The sequence below is a fragment of the Lampetra fluviatilis genome, chromosome 23 (genome assembly GCF_964198595.1).
Source record: "Lampetra fluviatilis chromosome 23, kcLamFluv1.1, whole genome shotgun sequence".
Lineage (NCBI taxonomy): Eukaryota > Metazoa > Chordata > Hyperoartia > Petromyzontiformes > Petromyzontidae > Lampetra > Lampetra fluviatilis.
The window spans coordinates 13348522-13362449 of record NC_136297.1 but is presented as its reverse complement, the minus strand read 5'-3'; the positions used below and the strand labels follow the sequence as shown (position 1 = coordinate 13362449).

The following is a 13928-nucleotide window of genomic DNA, read 5'->3' as shown; positions in this document are numbered from 1 at the left end:
ACCTGGAATCAAACTTGATGCTTGGGGCTTCAGAGGCCAGCACGCTCGGTCATTGATGACATGTCCGTGGTTTTCTGCTGCCCCGAAGGTGAACTGCGGCAGGCATTGGTGGCCATGATGAACAGGAAGGATGAGCTGGAGGAGCAGTGCAGGTGAGTGCCACGTTGTCTTCTGCGCTTGGCCACGATCGGATTTTGTTGCCGGTTTTCGTGGTACGCGGCACACGAACAGCTCGGGGCACCGTCTTTGGCCCCGTCACTTGCTCTGCTATTGACGTCATAATCATCTCAAAGCTGCACAGTTATCGCTCACTCTTGAAGAGAGAGAAGACAACTCGGAGGGGCGAGGAGGAACCAAAGACAAGTCAAAAAGCAGCCAAAATCGGCACCTATAATTTCCCAAACTCTGTGTTCCTATATGGTAAGGTTTGCTCATGGGTAGGGAGGGAGTTTCACGAATGTGTGTGATCCACCAACCCTGTCTGCCCCCCACAGTGCTGGGTTACAGACCACCTTTTTAGAATCTGACACATTTGCATGTCTAAAACAGCAGTTTATATTTTGGGAAGATTTTTTCATGACCGAGGGGATTTTGGCAAAGAGCAGGGAGAGCGGGACACGGATAGATGGGATGAGAGCAAGGGGGAGTGACTCGGCTTCCTTTAACCTTTGGCCCTGGTTCGTTGGCATGTAGTGTGGGGTTTGAGCATTTGCGTGTGGGGTGTGGACGTGTGGCGTGTGTGAGGTGTGGGGATGTGGTGTGTGTCGCGTGGTGTGTGGGGTGTGTGCGGTGTAGGCATGTGGTGTGTGGGGTGTGTAGCGTGTGGTGTGTGCGATGTAGGCATGTGGTGTGTGGTGTGGGGGTTTGAGTGTTGGAGCGTGGATGTTTGCGTGAGTCATCACACTGCCATCTCACTCGCTCTGTGCTTCTGACACTGGAGGACCACTGTAATTGAATCATAACTTCGCCGCCTATTCCCATGGCGTGTGCACTCAGCAGATCATTGATTCCACATTAAAGCACATAAAGGAGGATTGGGGAAAATGCAATTTTCGATCGTTTCGTCATGCCAATTACCAAGAACGTCACGTTTACTTGTACAAATGTTGGGATTACACAGATGGGATGCTTTTAAGGATGTACGAAGAATGGACCTCACTTAGAAATGTAAAGATTAAAAGTTGTGTGCTTTTAAACCTAAGATTTACTGATAATAATGTTTAGCATTTACATGGAGCTCGCTCAAACACCTCAGCAACTCAAAACACCTTGGATCACATCTCATTTAATACATTCGTAGGGCACCACAAGCGGTAGCTGTCCCTGTGCAGTATGAAATGACTCAGAGATGGGCATTAGCCTGCCAGTAGGGGACGATGATTGCTATGCTACGAATTAGAGCAGAGTTGGCACAAAATAAAGCGGGCGGTGCAAATCCGACTGTGTGTGAGTTAGTGGGTGAGTGAGTGTGTTCTTGTCACGGTGTGAATGAGATGAAACCGTTAATGTCAGGTGGACCAAGTCCACAAATGGACAGGAATCAATTAGTAAAGTTCACAGGAACAGTAACCATGGTAGCAGTAACGATAGAAGAGTGACAAGGCGACGACTGACTGCCAGTAAGTGACTGAGGTGAATCACTGGGTGCTGGGCCATGAATCGCCCCAACTGCTTGACTCTGAATTCAAACCCGTGCAGTGAGGTGGGAAGTGGGTGCTCCACCCCAGATGTGACAGCAGAAGGATTCCAACTATAGCCGAATCTGTGCTCTGTAGCAGCAGCAATAAATCCTCAGAGTTCAAGAATAAGGTCTTTGGAGCAGCATCTGTGCTCGCTGGTTGCCCCGTGCATAGATATCGTGGCGCTCGGGGGCATGAGTCCGTCGCGTAGGAGACATGATTGGGCTGATGTCGGTGAGCGTCAGCAGGAGGCCACGAAGTTGCGGGTGTACGTACGTTGAACTTCTTTCGTACCGTATGTAGCCAACCGTGCTAATCGGAGGTGTGGGCGGGGGGGCGGGACCCACTGCCCTGCCCGGCTCCCCCACGCCACCGCTGCTATCTTTGGGTGAATTGTCAAGATCATCTTGTTTATTGAGAGAATCCCTTGAGATGGAACGTCTTTGTTAGAAGGGTATCCGGGGTGTTAACCGACATGCACATAACAACACGTAATGACCACGGACACAAACACACACACACACAAAGATCAACATCCCCTATATGACTTATAACAGACCATTGGGGCAAATGCTGTTCACGAGAACCGATGAATGCCAACATGGTACACGAGGGAGTGGGTGGCCAGCACACGCCCGCCAGCCTTCGTCTCCCCAGTAAATCAGTTTAAACGCCGCACCTTGCACCTATTTTAAGCCTGAGTAGACCTGGAGGAGGCTGAGAACTGGTTCAAATATCCGCCAAAGTCATTGGTCGTGAACGGGAATTGGTGGTGGTAATGATGATGGTAATGACAAGTTATTTGGAGCATGATAGTGGTAATAATAGTGGGTGGTGATGTAGTGGTGATGATGATGATAGTGGGGATGGTGGTGACGACGACGATGGTGACGACGGCGATGATTATGGTGCAGATCTCTGCGGGCACTGCTCGAGAGCGAGATGGAGCACGCTGCATCGCTGCGACGCGAGGCCGAGGAGGGGCAGCGCCGTGCCGAGGAGAGCGAGGAGCGCCACTCTGCGCGCCTGCAGGCTCTCGCCAGGTGAGCGTGCGCTGTCTGGTGGGGGGGGTGGGGTCACGGAGCGGGGTGCGGGAGCCAGGGGAGGATGGACGAGATATCGGGTGGCGCCGTCAGGCTCCGGTGGAGGGTGTGAGGGAGGATGCGTCCTAAAAAGTGGTCCTTGTGTGTTTATGTTTTGCTAGAATTGCCCCAATTATCGCGATTCGTACGAAGCCGCGTCCACTTCCAGATGGCGCTCGCTGTCTCCGGCGCACCGCGTGGCGGCGGCGACGGCAGGCGCCGGCTCCGTTACTGTGCGAGCGGTTAGGTTGCTGTGTGTGCCTGCTTCCCTAATGGGCGCCGCAAGCACCACGTAGTGCTTGCAACTCGAACACGCGTATGTGTGTGTGGGTAGGTATGTGTATTTGTGGGTACAGTAGGGGGCACAGGTAGTGCATTGGCCAGTCATCTTAGTGGGTCCCATGACCTCCTGTCAGCAGGCGTTCGACACTTCACGTAGCCTTAACTTGCACATGGCCTGGCACAAGCGCCGTGGTGACGTCACCGCTACTTCGTGACGAATGGCGGTTGTTATTTGTGGGTGGGTACGTGTGTGTCTATGGGTAAGTGTGTGTGTGGGTATGTGTGAGAGTGTGCAAGGCTGCGTTGGCTGGGTCATGTAGCCCGCATGCCCAGCCACCGCATGCCTAAACAGCTTTTGTTCGGCCGGATCGAGGGGGCTAAACGGGCGCGGCACGTGCTAGAGAGGAGATGGAGTGATGTGATACAGGAGGATGTGGAGCTGAGTGGACTTGCCGATGACCGGTACCAGCGGTATCAAGATCGGCCTCTGTGGAGGAAGCTTGTGAAGGACGCTACTGGGCAGTTGGAGGGAGTCGCCCTCCAACAACAACGGAGGGGGGAGGAGCGACACTCACAACAACGAGTGGAGCGCCAGGTGGCTAAAGCACAGCAAGTTGTCACAGTAGGCGGCACAGGTGGTGCATCAGCCAGTCGTCTCGGGCAGTCGACCAGTGGCATCTGGGTCTGCCGCCTGACCTCCTGCCAGCGGGCGTTCGACACTTCACGTGGCCTCAAGGTGCACATAGCCTGGCACAAGCGTCGTGGTGACGTCACCACCACTTAGTGGCGAATGGCGGTTGTTGGTGTGTGTTTGTGGGTAAGTGTGTTTTGTCTTTGTGTGTGGCTAGCGGTGGTTGCAGTGGTTTGTGCGTTGTGCTACGAAGCCGGTTAAACCAAGTGCGATTCCCACTCACGACCAACAATGAATGACAAATATCTGAACCAGTCTTGTGCCTTTCCTAGGTCGACTCAACCATAACATAGGTACCTCATGCGGCGTGTAAATATCAGTTCTGGGGAAACAAAGGCAGCCGGGCGTGGTGCTGTCCACACCACCCCCTTATAGGTGTGCCGTTCCAGCCTTCGTTGGTGCGCACAAACAGCACTTGCCTCAACAGCCTGTGTGGGCTACACGGGGGATCTTTGTTTGTATCTGTGTTTTGGCGCGTGCCCCTCCAGGATGTGGAGCGTATTGCTCTGGGAGGCTGGCGTTGGGCGGCACGTGCCGCGGCTGCTGATGAGCATATGATCATGGCGTCTCGTTGTGTTCCGCCCCGTGGCGTCTCGTGTTTTCATTTCAGCTTCTGGCTGATCCATTTATCACTTCCCTGACGCGGTGTTGTGATGGGGCTCATTTCATCGGCTTTTTCTCACACTCTGTTCTCAAGAATTGACCCAAAGTGGTACATTTCCAGTAATGTTTATGTTAAATTGTAAACACTTTCGGTAAATTTTCATTTGACTCGATAATTTCTACGTGGTACTGTGTCGAGTTAGCACCCATATCTCGCAGAGAGGGTCCTTGCTTATAATCAGCGGGTAGTTCACCAGGATTGCCTAGAGCAAGTCTGACTGCTGGCAAGACGCTGAATGCCGCAACTGGTTCGAGAGTTTTGCTTGAATTAATGCGGTGCTCTTGAAATTCTGCACCGCAGAAAGCTGTGTGGTCGATGGGGAATGTGGGTAAAAAAATATTCGTATATATTGTTACGTGGAGAGACGGATATGTGTGGGGGAGGCAAATTGTCTGCTCATTTATTTTGTTGATGCAATAGAGTGGACCAGCCTCTTTATATGTGGTTGTCATTGTCGTATGAAAGCTACACCCTGATGTATCTACAGCAGCACATGGCAACATTGGCTTGTGCGTGTGGTGTGGCGTGTATATGGATGTGTGACGTGTGTGTGGCAGGTGTGTGGCAGGTGTGTGGCGTGTATTTGGGTGTGTGGCATGTGTGTATGTGGGCGAAGTGCTGGCCACCCGCCCCCTCGTGTACCATGCCGGCCTTCATAGGTGCTCAATAACAGCACTTACCCCAAAAGTCTGTTAAAGCTATACGGGGTGTCTTTGTTTTTGTGTGTAAGCTGTGTGGCCGTAGTGGCCGCACACACGAGGGTAACAGTGTAAACGCCAAGCCGGCCCGGTGGTGGATAAGCGCTAGAGCTAGCGGTTCGCAATCATAGGGTCGTGAATTCAAGTCCAGTTTGGGGTGTGTTGACTCGGATCATTATCATTATCCCTCGGGGATTGATCAAGTGACCACCACTATGTGAGCAAGTAACGTCGGTTATCCTATGAATAGACTCGCCCCCACCATATGAATGTGGAATTTCTACCACTGGGTCTGCAGGGCTATGAATAGGAAATGAGAACCAATGCTTCTGCTCATTCGAGCAGGAAACTGCTCTGACTTTTGAAAATGAAGGAAATGACCCAGGGGGCCGTGCGGGACCTGGCCGACTGCAGCTCATGGCAGCAAGGGCTCTGTCCTGTGTCTCACGTCCAGTGTGTGTGAGTGTGTATTCACCCTATGTGCTCAATGTGTGTGTGTGTGTTAATCTCACATGCTCGGTGTCTGTGTGTGTATTAACCACACATGCTCCACGTGTGTGTGTATTAACCCTACGTGCTTCGTATGCTCGTGTACGTGTGTGTATTAACCGTGCATGCTCTGCATGCCCCCAGGGAAAACGAGGTGCTCAAGGTGCAGTTGAAGAAGTACGTGGGTGCCGTGCAGATGCTGAGACGTGAAGCCGGGCACACGGGCACCGGTAAGCATCCCCGCGCCATACTGCGCCACAACACACATTACCACACTACACCACAACACACATTACCACACTACACTGCATTGCTACACCGCACCTTACCACAGCCCTACTCACGAGTGGGGCCTACTACAGTAAAGGGGGACAGAGGGGTCGTGGGTCAGCAGGGCGGCAGGCTTGTTGTAGGATCCTGGTGAGACTGATTTAAATGTAAATTGTTTGTTGGTGCCAACAAAGTGGAAGTGTTTGTCTGTGCAAACTCACGTAGAATTACTCAGAGCACTTTGCATAACAAAAGCTCGTTTCTTATTCTGCCAAACTAATCACATGATGAATAATTTAGCATCTTTTAACTGGCCAGGTTTCACTGCCCCTGTTTATCCATTTGTAAGTAAAGTGGAATGGGTAGCTAATGCAGACAATACAGACAAAGATCCCTCATAAAGCCTCAACATGCCGTTGGGGCAAGTGCTACCAGCGAGCAGACAACACACACCAACGTCCACAAACAATCGTGTGGATGACCGTACATCGACGCACACATTGGCACGTGCACCGGCAATCAGCACAATGCACACGTGAATCGCACACCAATTCGTAAAACGCCTTCTACCTGTGGGCATCGAGGTCGAAATCTCTCGCCTTGCCAGGGTATGGCGGGCATGACAGCAAGGGGGTTAAATTCCATCTGTACGGGGATCGATTGTTACTACCTCCCTCGCCTGCATGGGTTTTCCCCGGGTTCTCCGGTTCTCCTCCTGCGTGTATATCGCACCTGCTCTGGCTGCTTTCCCACTTGTCTGTGGTTTCCCACGCCTCTTTATCATTATCTCTCTATCTCGGAGAGTGTGAATTAAAACTGTGCATATTACATATTCTACATTGTAGATAACAAGGAGAGTCCCTGTTTAACTTTTTCTATAAACTTTCAGGTCAAGTATTGTTAGCGAGCACCTATTCAAGCCGGGAAACTCACACGAGGTTCAAAAGCACACCCGCCACCTTTGTCTTCACAATGCTGATGTTTACATACTGCAATATGTACGCATTTTAGGATGAGCTGACCTGGCGAAGGCCCTTTATGGGTTAATTACTGTGGTCGGTCGTGAGCAGGAATATAAATCGGGTCGCTGGGTTCGTAGCTGACCAACAACAAAAACAACCGCTATTCGCCACTAAGTAGCGGTGACGTCACCACGACGTTTGTGCCAGGCTATGTGCACCTTGAGGCCACGTGAAATGTCTAATGCCCGCTGGCAGGAGGTCACGGGGCAGACCCAGGTGCCACACACCTACACACACATACACGTATTTACCCACAAACACACACACACCTACTCACACACAGATGTACCTACCAACACACACATCTACCCACACACAGTTACACTGACACAGCCCCCCCCCAGCGTGACACCACGCACTTGGACAGGTGCTCACTGGTTGGACAGGCAGCAGCAGCATGGAGACAAATGCGCATCTGCAATGATAATTGTAATTATAGATTTTAAATGGAGCATCCTTCTCGACTTGTTATAGTTGTCAGTCAGCCTTGGCGGCTTCACAGCGGAAATCGCCGCACAGCGGCGGTTTAATTTGAGGTATTCTCACAAGGGCGATAATTTTACGCTTTCCCGCGGGAAGTCGTCGTGTGATGGGCGTGATGGGTTTAAAATGGAAAAACGAGAGAGGAAACAAAGATTTAGCTTTTTCTGAGCACAGACGTGTCGGTTCACGAAGGGAGGGTGACAGCTTAAGTGTGCAGCCGAGAGTCAAGATGGCGCAGAGCACGGGCGTGCAGATGCCGCCGCATCTCTGGGTCGCTGGGGCCGCCCTCGACTGCAGGCGACGGCGGTGCGGGAGGCCGGAGAAGACCGCGTGTGTTCACGGGATGGTGCCGTCGGGCCAACGGCTACGTCCGTTGTTGCGCTATCTGCATAAATGGATGGGCGGTCGCTGCCGTTACCATCGCTGCTGCTGCTGCTGCTGCTGTGAGGGTTAACGATAAGAACGGCAGATGCTCCACAATGTGAAGTCGCAGGAGCTCGCGGGTCCCAGAGAGAGAATTCCTTTTCGTTCATTAAATTAGCGAGCGAGCGGGATTAGCGCCCCCGGGCCGGGCCGATCTCTCGCCAAAATTTACGAAAAGCAATTCCCACGGAGCGGTGCGCAGGCGCTCCAGCCGGCGGGGCCGTGCGCGAGGAGACGGCACGATGCACGAGATGCTTTGGAGCTGTCTGCGCCATTTAATGTGGTGCGCGGTTCCGCTAACCAGATTTACTGTATATACTCTTGCTACGGTCAGTGGAACAAATTTATCTAAATCCTCCGGCCCCTTGATTCACTTTGTTACTTATTATTCGTCTTCAACACCAGAACAAATCCCTTGAGACGGAACATCCCATTGCAAGGTCGTCCAGAGTGTCAAGTCACACACGCACAGTGAACACGTGGTGATGCGCAACACGCATTTTAAATAAATATCTTGTACAGCCGCTGCTGGACAAAGAGCTCCCCATGCATTGCCGGTCATGAGGGTTATTTGACTGTACTTCACCATGCTGGTCAATGCGGGTTGGTGAATGGGGGCACCCAGGATCGGTTCAGATATCACTCACCGCCGATGTTTGCCACGGCCACAATTTGAGCTCACCGGATTCATAGAGCAGCGCCTGAACCGCTACGCCACAACTCCAACCAGAAAAATACATTTTGCACAAATCACACGAGGGGTCACGGCTCCCCTGCGGCGGGGTGGCTGGGGGCTGCGGCGAAACGAGCGGGCGGGTAAGCCCCCTCGCCTGCACCCGCACGGTCCAACTGCGTAGCCCCCACTTCTCCTCGGCGGTTGAATAACGGCCGACACGGAGATACGAGATGTTCCCGATGTGGCTTCGTTTTCTCCGGGCCCCTAACCTCGCGCCCGCACGCCGCACACGGGCCGTGAACATTCGCACCCTTGGAGCATTTGTCACGGTTAGACCGCCCCGAGCTGTGTCACGGGTGATTCATTAAAACTGTGACGTGGAGGCAATTTTACAGAATGCTGGTAATGCAAACCGAGCTAAAGATGCGTTTTTAATCACGAGCCAGGGTCGGGGGGTGGCGTGTGCGGGAGGAGGGGGACGCAGCGCGTTTGCTGTGCCAGCGGTTCTGGCATGATGATGATTCACTACCAAATCGAGCAGCGAGGACGCCGATGATGACACACGGCCCGCACAGCCTTCCTGTCTTTATTGCGGCAGAGCGGGGAGAATTAGCGCTGACCTTGCTAATACCATCAACTTCGTCCCGGCGGGGCTCACAAGTGGAGCCCAGAGAGCGAGACTCTTCTTCATCCATGAGTAAAATCGTTGCTCTCCCGCCTCGGCAACAATGGCTGTTTCGCTTTTATGGCGTATTCTTATTCACGGGTCGGCTTTGCCTCCGCCTCTTAACGCGGCCTGACTCAGGCTTGAGCTCCTCAATTGGTTTCAGAGACGCACGAGCAGCTCAGCCGTGGCTCGGCTTGGCTCGCAGACATCCAGAATGGCGCTGGGAACATGCTGATAGCCGGCTCAAGTCAACCGCACGGCTGTGAGCTGGCTCCGCCAAGCCAGAATCACGGTAATTCACAATGCATGGAATCATGGAGAGACGCATGCTTGGAATTACATTGAGATACAGAAAGAGGAACCGTTAAGAGGAGTAAGCGGAGCTTGTGCAAAACGCGTTATGGCCAGAAGGGTTGATGAACAATGGTCAAGAATAATAATGGAAGTGGCAGCCAAGGAATGGAACGCGCATGAGAGTACATCCAACGAGGAGATGAAGCGACAAGATCTGTTCGTGTGCAGGTGCTTAGTGAATTCTCAAATCGCACGATGGCGAGAGGTGGCGGCAGTCTGAGGAGGTCTTCATCCAGCAATTGATTAATCATGGCTGATGATGATGTTGTTGTACTTTCTTCACGAGCGTGTTTCAGATCCAATGCTTGTACAGGCTTCATGTCGTCCCATATTAAACCAGGCCTCAAGGCGTGTCACATGAGCTTTGTGGATAGCTTCCTGTTTGTGTCGGGGCTCGGAGAGGAGGCCTCTTCTCGGGAGGGGCTGTCAGAAAGCGCCTTTAGTCCTCGCTGCGTGACATCCAAGATTCGCACATAGGATGGGCATCGGGGGGAGGCACCATGCCTGGCCGTGGCTGTCTTCTCACAACTGACGTCGACATGACATGTTGTATTCGTTGGGTATCTACATCACGTATCTACGTGACTTTACCGAAAGACCCAAAGGATATGAATCCCTGCAGTCATGAAAGCTTTAAGTCATGACATGTTGTGTTAAGCACTTGTATTTTTAGGCTGAGCCGACCTAGCGGGGGGTACCCTCGGCAGGTGCTAGGCCCTGCTGGCATTGAAGTGCGAGGCTCAAGTTAAAAGCGCCTTCGCGTGGTGCTTGAAACACTTGTTATCCTAATTGCACTCTTGGCATTAGAAAATTTTCCTGCAAAGAACTAATTTGAGATTGCGGCAACATCAGACCCTACTGTGGATCTGCTGGAGATTGTGTCCACGAAAGGACCTCCTTCGCATTGATCGGCGTGAATACCACGTACAAAATTATTATTTCTAATTAAGTGACCCTTCATCCATGCTCGAGGGCAGCAGCAACCTCTTGCCCGCCGTGCTCCAGCGTCACGTTCCTCACGGCGGAGACGCAGCGAGATTGCGTGCGTGATTTAATATGAAGATTAATCTAGTGAGGCGTTCCAGTTCCAGCTCTCCGGGCAACAGAGATGCACGTTGCATGGTATTCACATTGCATTGTTAGTCACGGAGTTCTTTTTTATTCTCAGAGCTTGAATTTGCCAAGATAAAGGAAAAAACAACAGCAAATTGAATGCCTTTGATTTTGAGACCACCATCGACTCGCCGCTCTGCGAGGACCCGGCGTAATCATCAACGGGCGGCCGCCTGGACTCGAAGCCAGAATCTCGGCGGTGCGCAGCTCGGTGCTTGGACCTCTGAGCCGCCTGGCCGGTGGCCTGGCTATCTCCCGCGTGCTATGGTTGTGCATGGTTGGCAAGGAATGGTGCATTTGAGTGATAAGCGAGCGGGCCGAGCGCCGCCTCCCCCTCCAAATATCCGTTCCTCCACGTAAAGCATAAAATAGGTTCGTACACATCCCTTTGGCCACACGGACCTCCGGGGAGTCATTTCAGCAGCGTTTGGTTCAACATAAGTAAAAGTATGGACCGGTTTCAATATTTGGTGTCTCTTCAGCAGTCAGGCTCACATGAACCAATGCTGGTAAACTGCCATATGTTTAAAGGGAAGGACCCTCTATTAGATATGGTTTAATTAACGTAATGCGTAGGTTTTCGTGTTATGATTCATGATTATATTTTTAGGTGAGGCCACGCAATTATCACGTCAACTCTCTGTCGTGGGATCCTCCTACAATCCAGGAACCTGGAATGGATTTTATTCTGACTTCCTGCACCGCATCCTGAAGATGCCCGGCACAGTCCTGTGTGAAACGTCGTGCATCAAACCTCTGCTAAATTTCCACTTTCAGAGTTATTCTTCAACTCACCCGGTGACTGAGCTGAACAGTAATAACCGGTGCATCATTAAGCACTTGACGCCACGTGCCCATTTCATGTACTTGGCTGTGTCGGGTGGTGGAGGGTCTTATAATACAAATTTGGCTGCATCGTTCATATCGAGGGAGCCTGGTTATCGCAGCGCATGTCTTCCTCAATTAACCCCGTCCATGAGGGGTTTCCCCTTGGGAATCCACGCGTGACTTTTCCACTCACATTATTATTATTTCCTTGATTGTTTACCCAGGAAAGCTTCACTGAATCTCAAGACTCTTTTTCAGGAGGGTCTTGCCAAGTTTGTCCCAGTAGGTGGTGATGACTGTGCTTAAGCCACTATTTGCGTAATTTGCATGTAATTCTTCAGGGAGGAAGCCGGAGATCCCAGAAGAAACCAATGCAGAACCGGGGAGAATATTCAAACTGCGTATATTGAAAGTCGGGAATCGAACCAAGGACCTTTTTGCTTTGAGCCACCCTGTTGCCAATTATAAGAAATATTGAGAGATTCCACCTGATTGAGCTTCAGTGACTCACTTCACCTCCCTCCCTCTCTCTGCGACACCCACTCCGACCATGGCCTGCTCCCTGCACTAGGAGCAGCCCTGCGGCTGGGGGAGGCAGACCCCTCGCCCCTGCCGGAGCCCCGCCCGCTGGTGGACACGGAGGAGCTGGCCAGCACCTACGAACGCAAGCTCATAGAGGTGAGAGGCCACGTCCGTCTGGCGAGAGTTGGCACAGAGTTGTTAAATGATCTGGTGGTTCCGGTGCCGCTGGTCACAAAAGCAAAGTTTGTGGGGAATAATCGCCATTTTCTATACTTTGGAGGCATAAGCAATTAGAAAATAACACTTACTACCCAGGAACAAAAATCGTGTTCCATATGCAATCAGACCATGTCCTGGCCGCTCCCCTATATACATATATATCTATACCTTGAGATACTCCTGCACCTCATCAGTATTCTTAGACTCTCAGTCATTGCATGCTGCATATCTCTCCATACTGTGTATGGCTGTCGTATTAGTATTATTTTTAGTGGTGCGGCGGTGTGAGTGTGCGTGTGTGCATACGGGCGCTGACGTATGTGGCCGTGCTCAGAACTGCCACTCGCTATTTCTGTTGGTCCCCGCGTGCCCACGCAAACGCGCCTAAGCCGTGGAAACTGCCGTCCCGCACAAAGGTGGGGGGGGGGGGGAGTGGCGGCTTTACGCGCGATGTTGCTTGCAGGTCCGTTTATTTTAAATCTAATTAGCGTGCCGAGTGGGCCCGGCGATCGGCGAGCCCGCCTCGTCGCTGCATTGTGCAGCAGAAATGAACGTCGCGCTTATGCAGCCGAGCACGATTTACAGAGAGCGATGGGCAAATTACCCACGGTGCCCGCCCTGCGTGGTGCCGGCGTGGGCAGCGCACTTGGTGCCCGTAAATATTTGTGGCCCCTTGGCCGGCACGTGCCGTTTGTGGCTGTACTGCGGCTGTGATGCAGCAGTGCTCGGACATACTGAATATGTTTTTGTATGATTAGCATCGTGTTCGTTTATCCAGGAAAGCCGAGCCAAGTTGCAAGACCCATATTTAGGTGGGTCTTGCCAACGTGTTTCTTGACAGTAGGTGCCGATGGTTGTTGTGCCTGATCCCAATTGAGTCACGTGCAGCTAATTTTCTAGCATTGGGACGTTTGGCCAATACCAGCTACATTGGGTGTTGTTGTTTTAGCTATGGGAGGAAACCAGACAACCTGGAGGAAACCCATGCGGATCAGGCAGAGAACATACAGTGGTGGGCAACCTGCAGCCTGTGGATCCTCCCATGGTGGCCTGGTCTCAGTGTCTTTAGCGTAATGCAAGGAGTCATGATTCGTCACAAGCACGATTTCAAGCTTGTGGCCCACTGAGGTGAAGGAGGGCCACCTATGTGCCCCACTAACTCGGCTAGGTTGCCCAGCACTGCCGAATTTAGGAAGGAATCGAACCCTGTCCTTTCAGGAGTGAGTGTTAGCATTGCACAACCAACCTGCCCCACCCATGAGAAGAAATGTTGGATGATTCCACCTGGTTGAGTTGCAGTGACTCACCTTCCTCCCTCCCTGCGAGGCACCGGTGCTGCTCCTTAATGATTGTTGCACTTACACAGCCCTGCACAATTTACACAGAATGATGGCACGTTACCCACGGTGCCCGCCCTACTGGACGGCGGCCGGACAGCGACTTCACGCCCGTGAACATTTGCCGTGAATATTTAAAGCAGCATGGAGATGACGAGATGCATGCTTGGCTTCACGATGACAAACGTAAAGAGGAGCACGTGGATCAGAGAATACACGCTGGTTGATGACGTCACATAAGCTGTGCGGAGAAGTGAGTGGGGCTTGGGCACGGAGCGTCACCGCCAGCGGGGACAATGGCCCATGGTCGAGACCGATAACGGAGCGGCAGCCAAAGAATGCAATGCTCCCAAGAGGTCATCCACCGCGGAGATGGAGCGATGAAATAATTTCACGTGTAGGTACTGGATGGATGATTGCATCTTGAGA

The 13928-nt window shown here is 52.2% G+C and overlaps 1 protein-coding gene across 1 annotated transcript in view; it reads left to right on the top strand.

Moving 5' to 3' along the window:
• SNX29 (sorting nexin 29) overlaps window positions 1-13928 on the top strand; it is a 65260-nt gene that overhangs the window by 9281 nt on the left and 42051 nt on the right. Inside the window, exons 14-17 of the mRNA XM_078867295.1 lie at window positions 89-152; window positions 2594-2722; window positions 5730-5815; window positions 11993-12099. Coding sequence (XP_078723421.1) covers window positions 89-152; window positions 2594-2722; window positions 5730-5815; window positions 11993-12099 — 386 coding nt within the window. The remainder of the gene's footprint in view (window positions 1-88; window positions 153-2593; window positions 2723-5729; window positions 5816-11992; window positions 12100-13928) is intronic.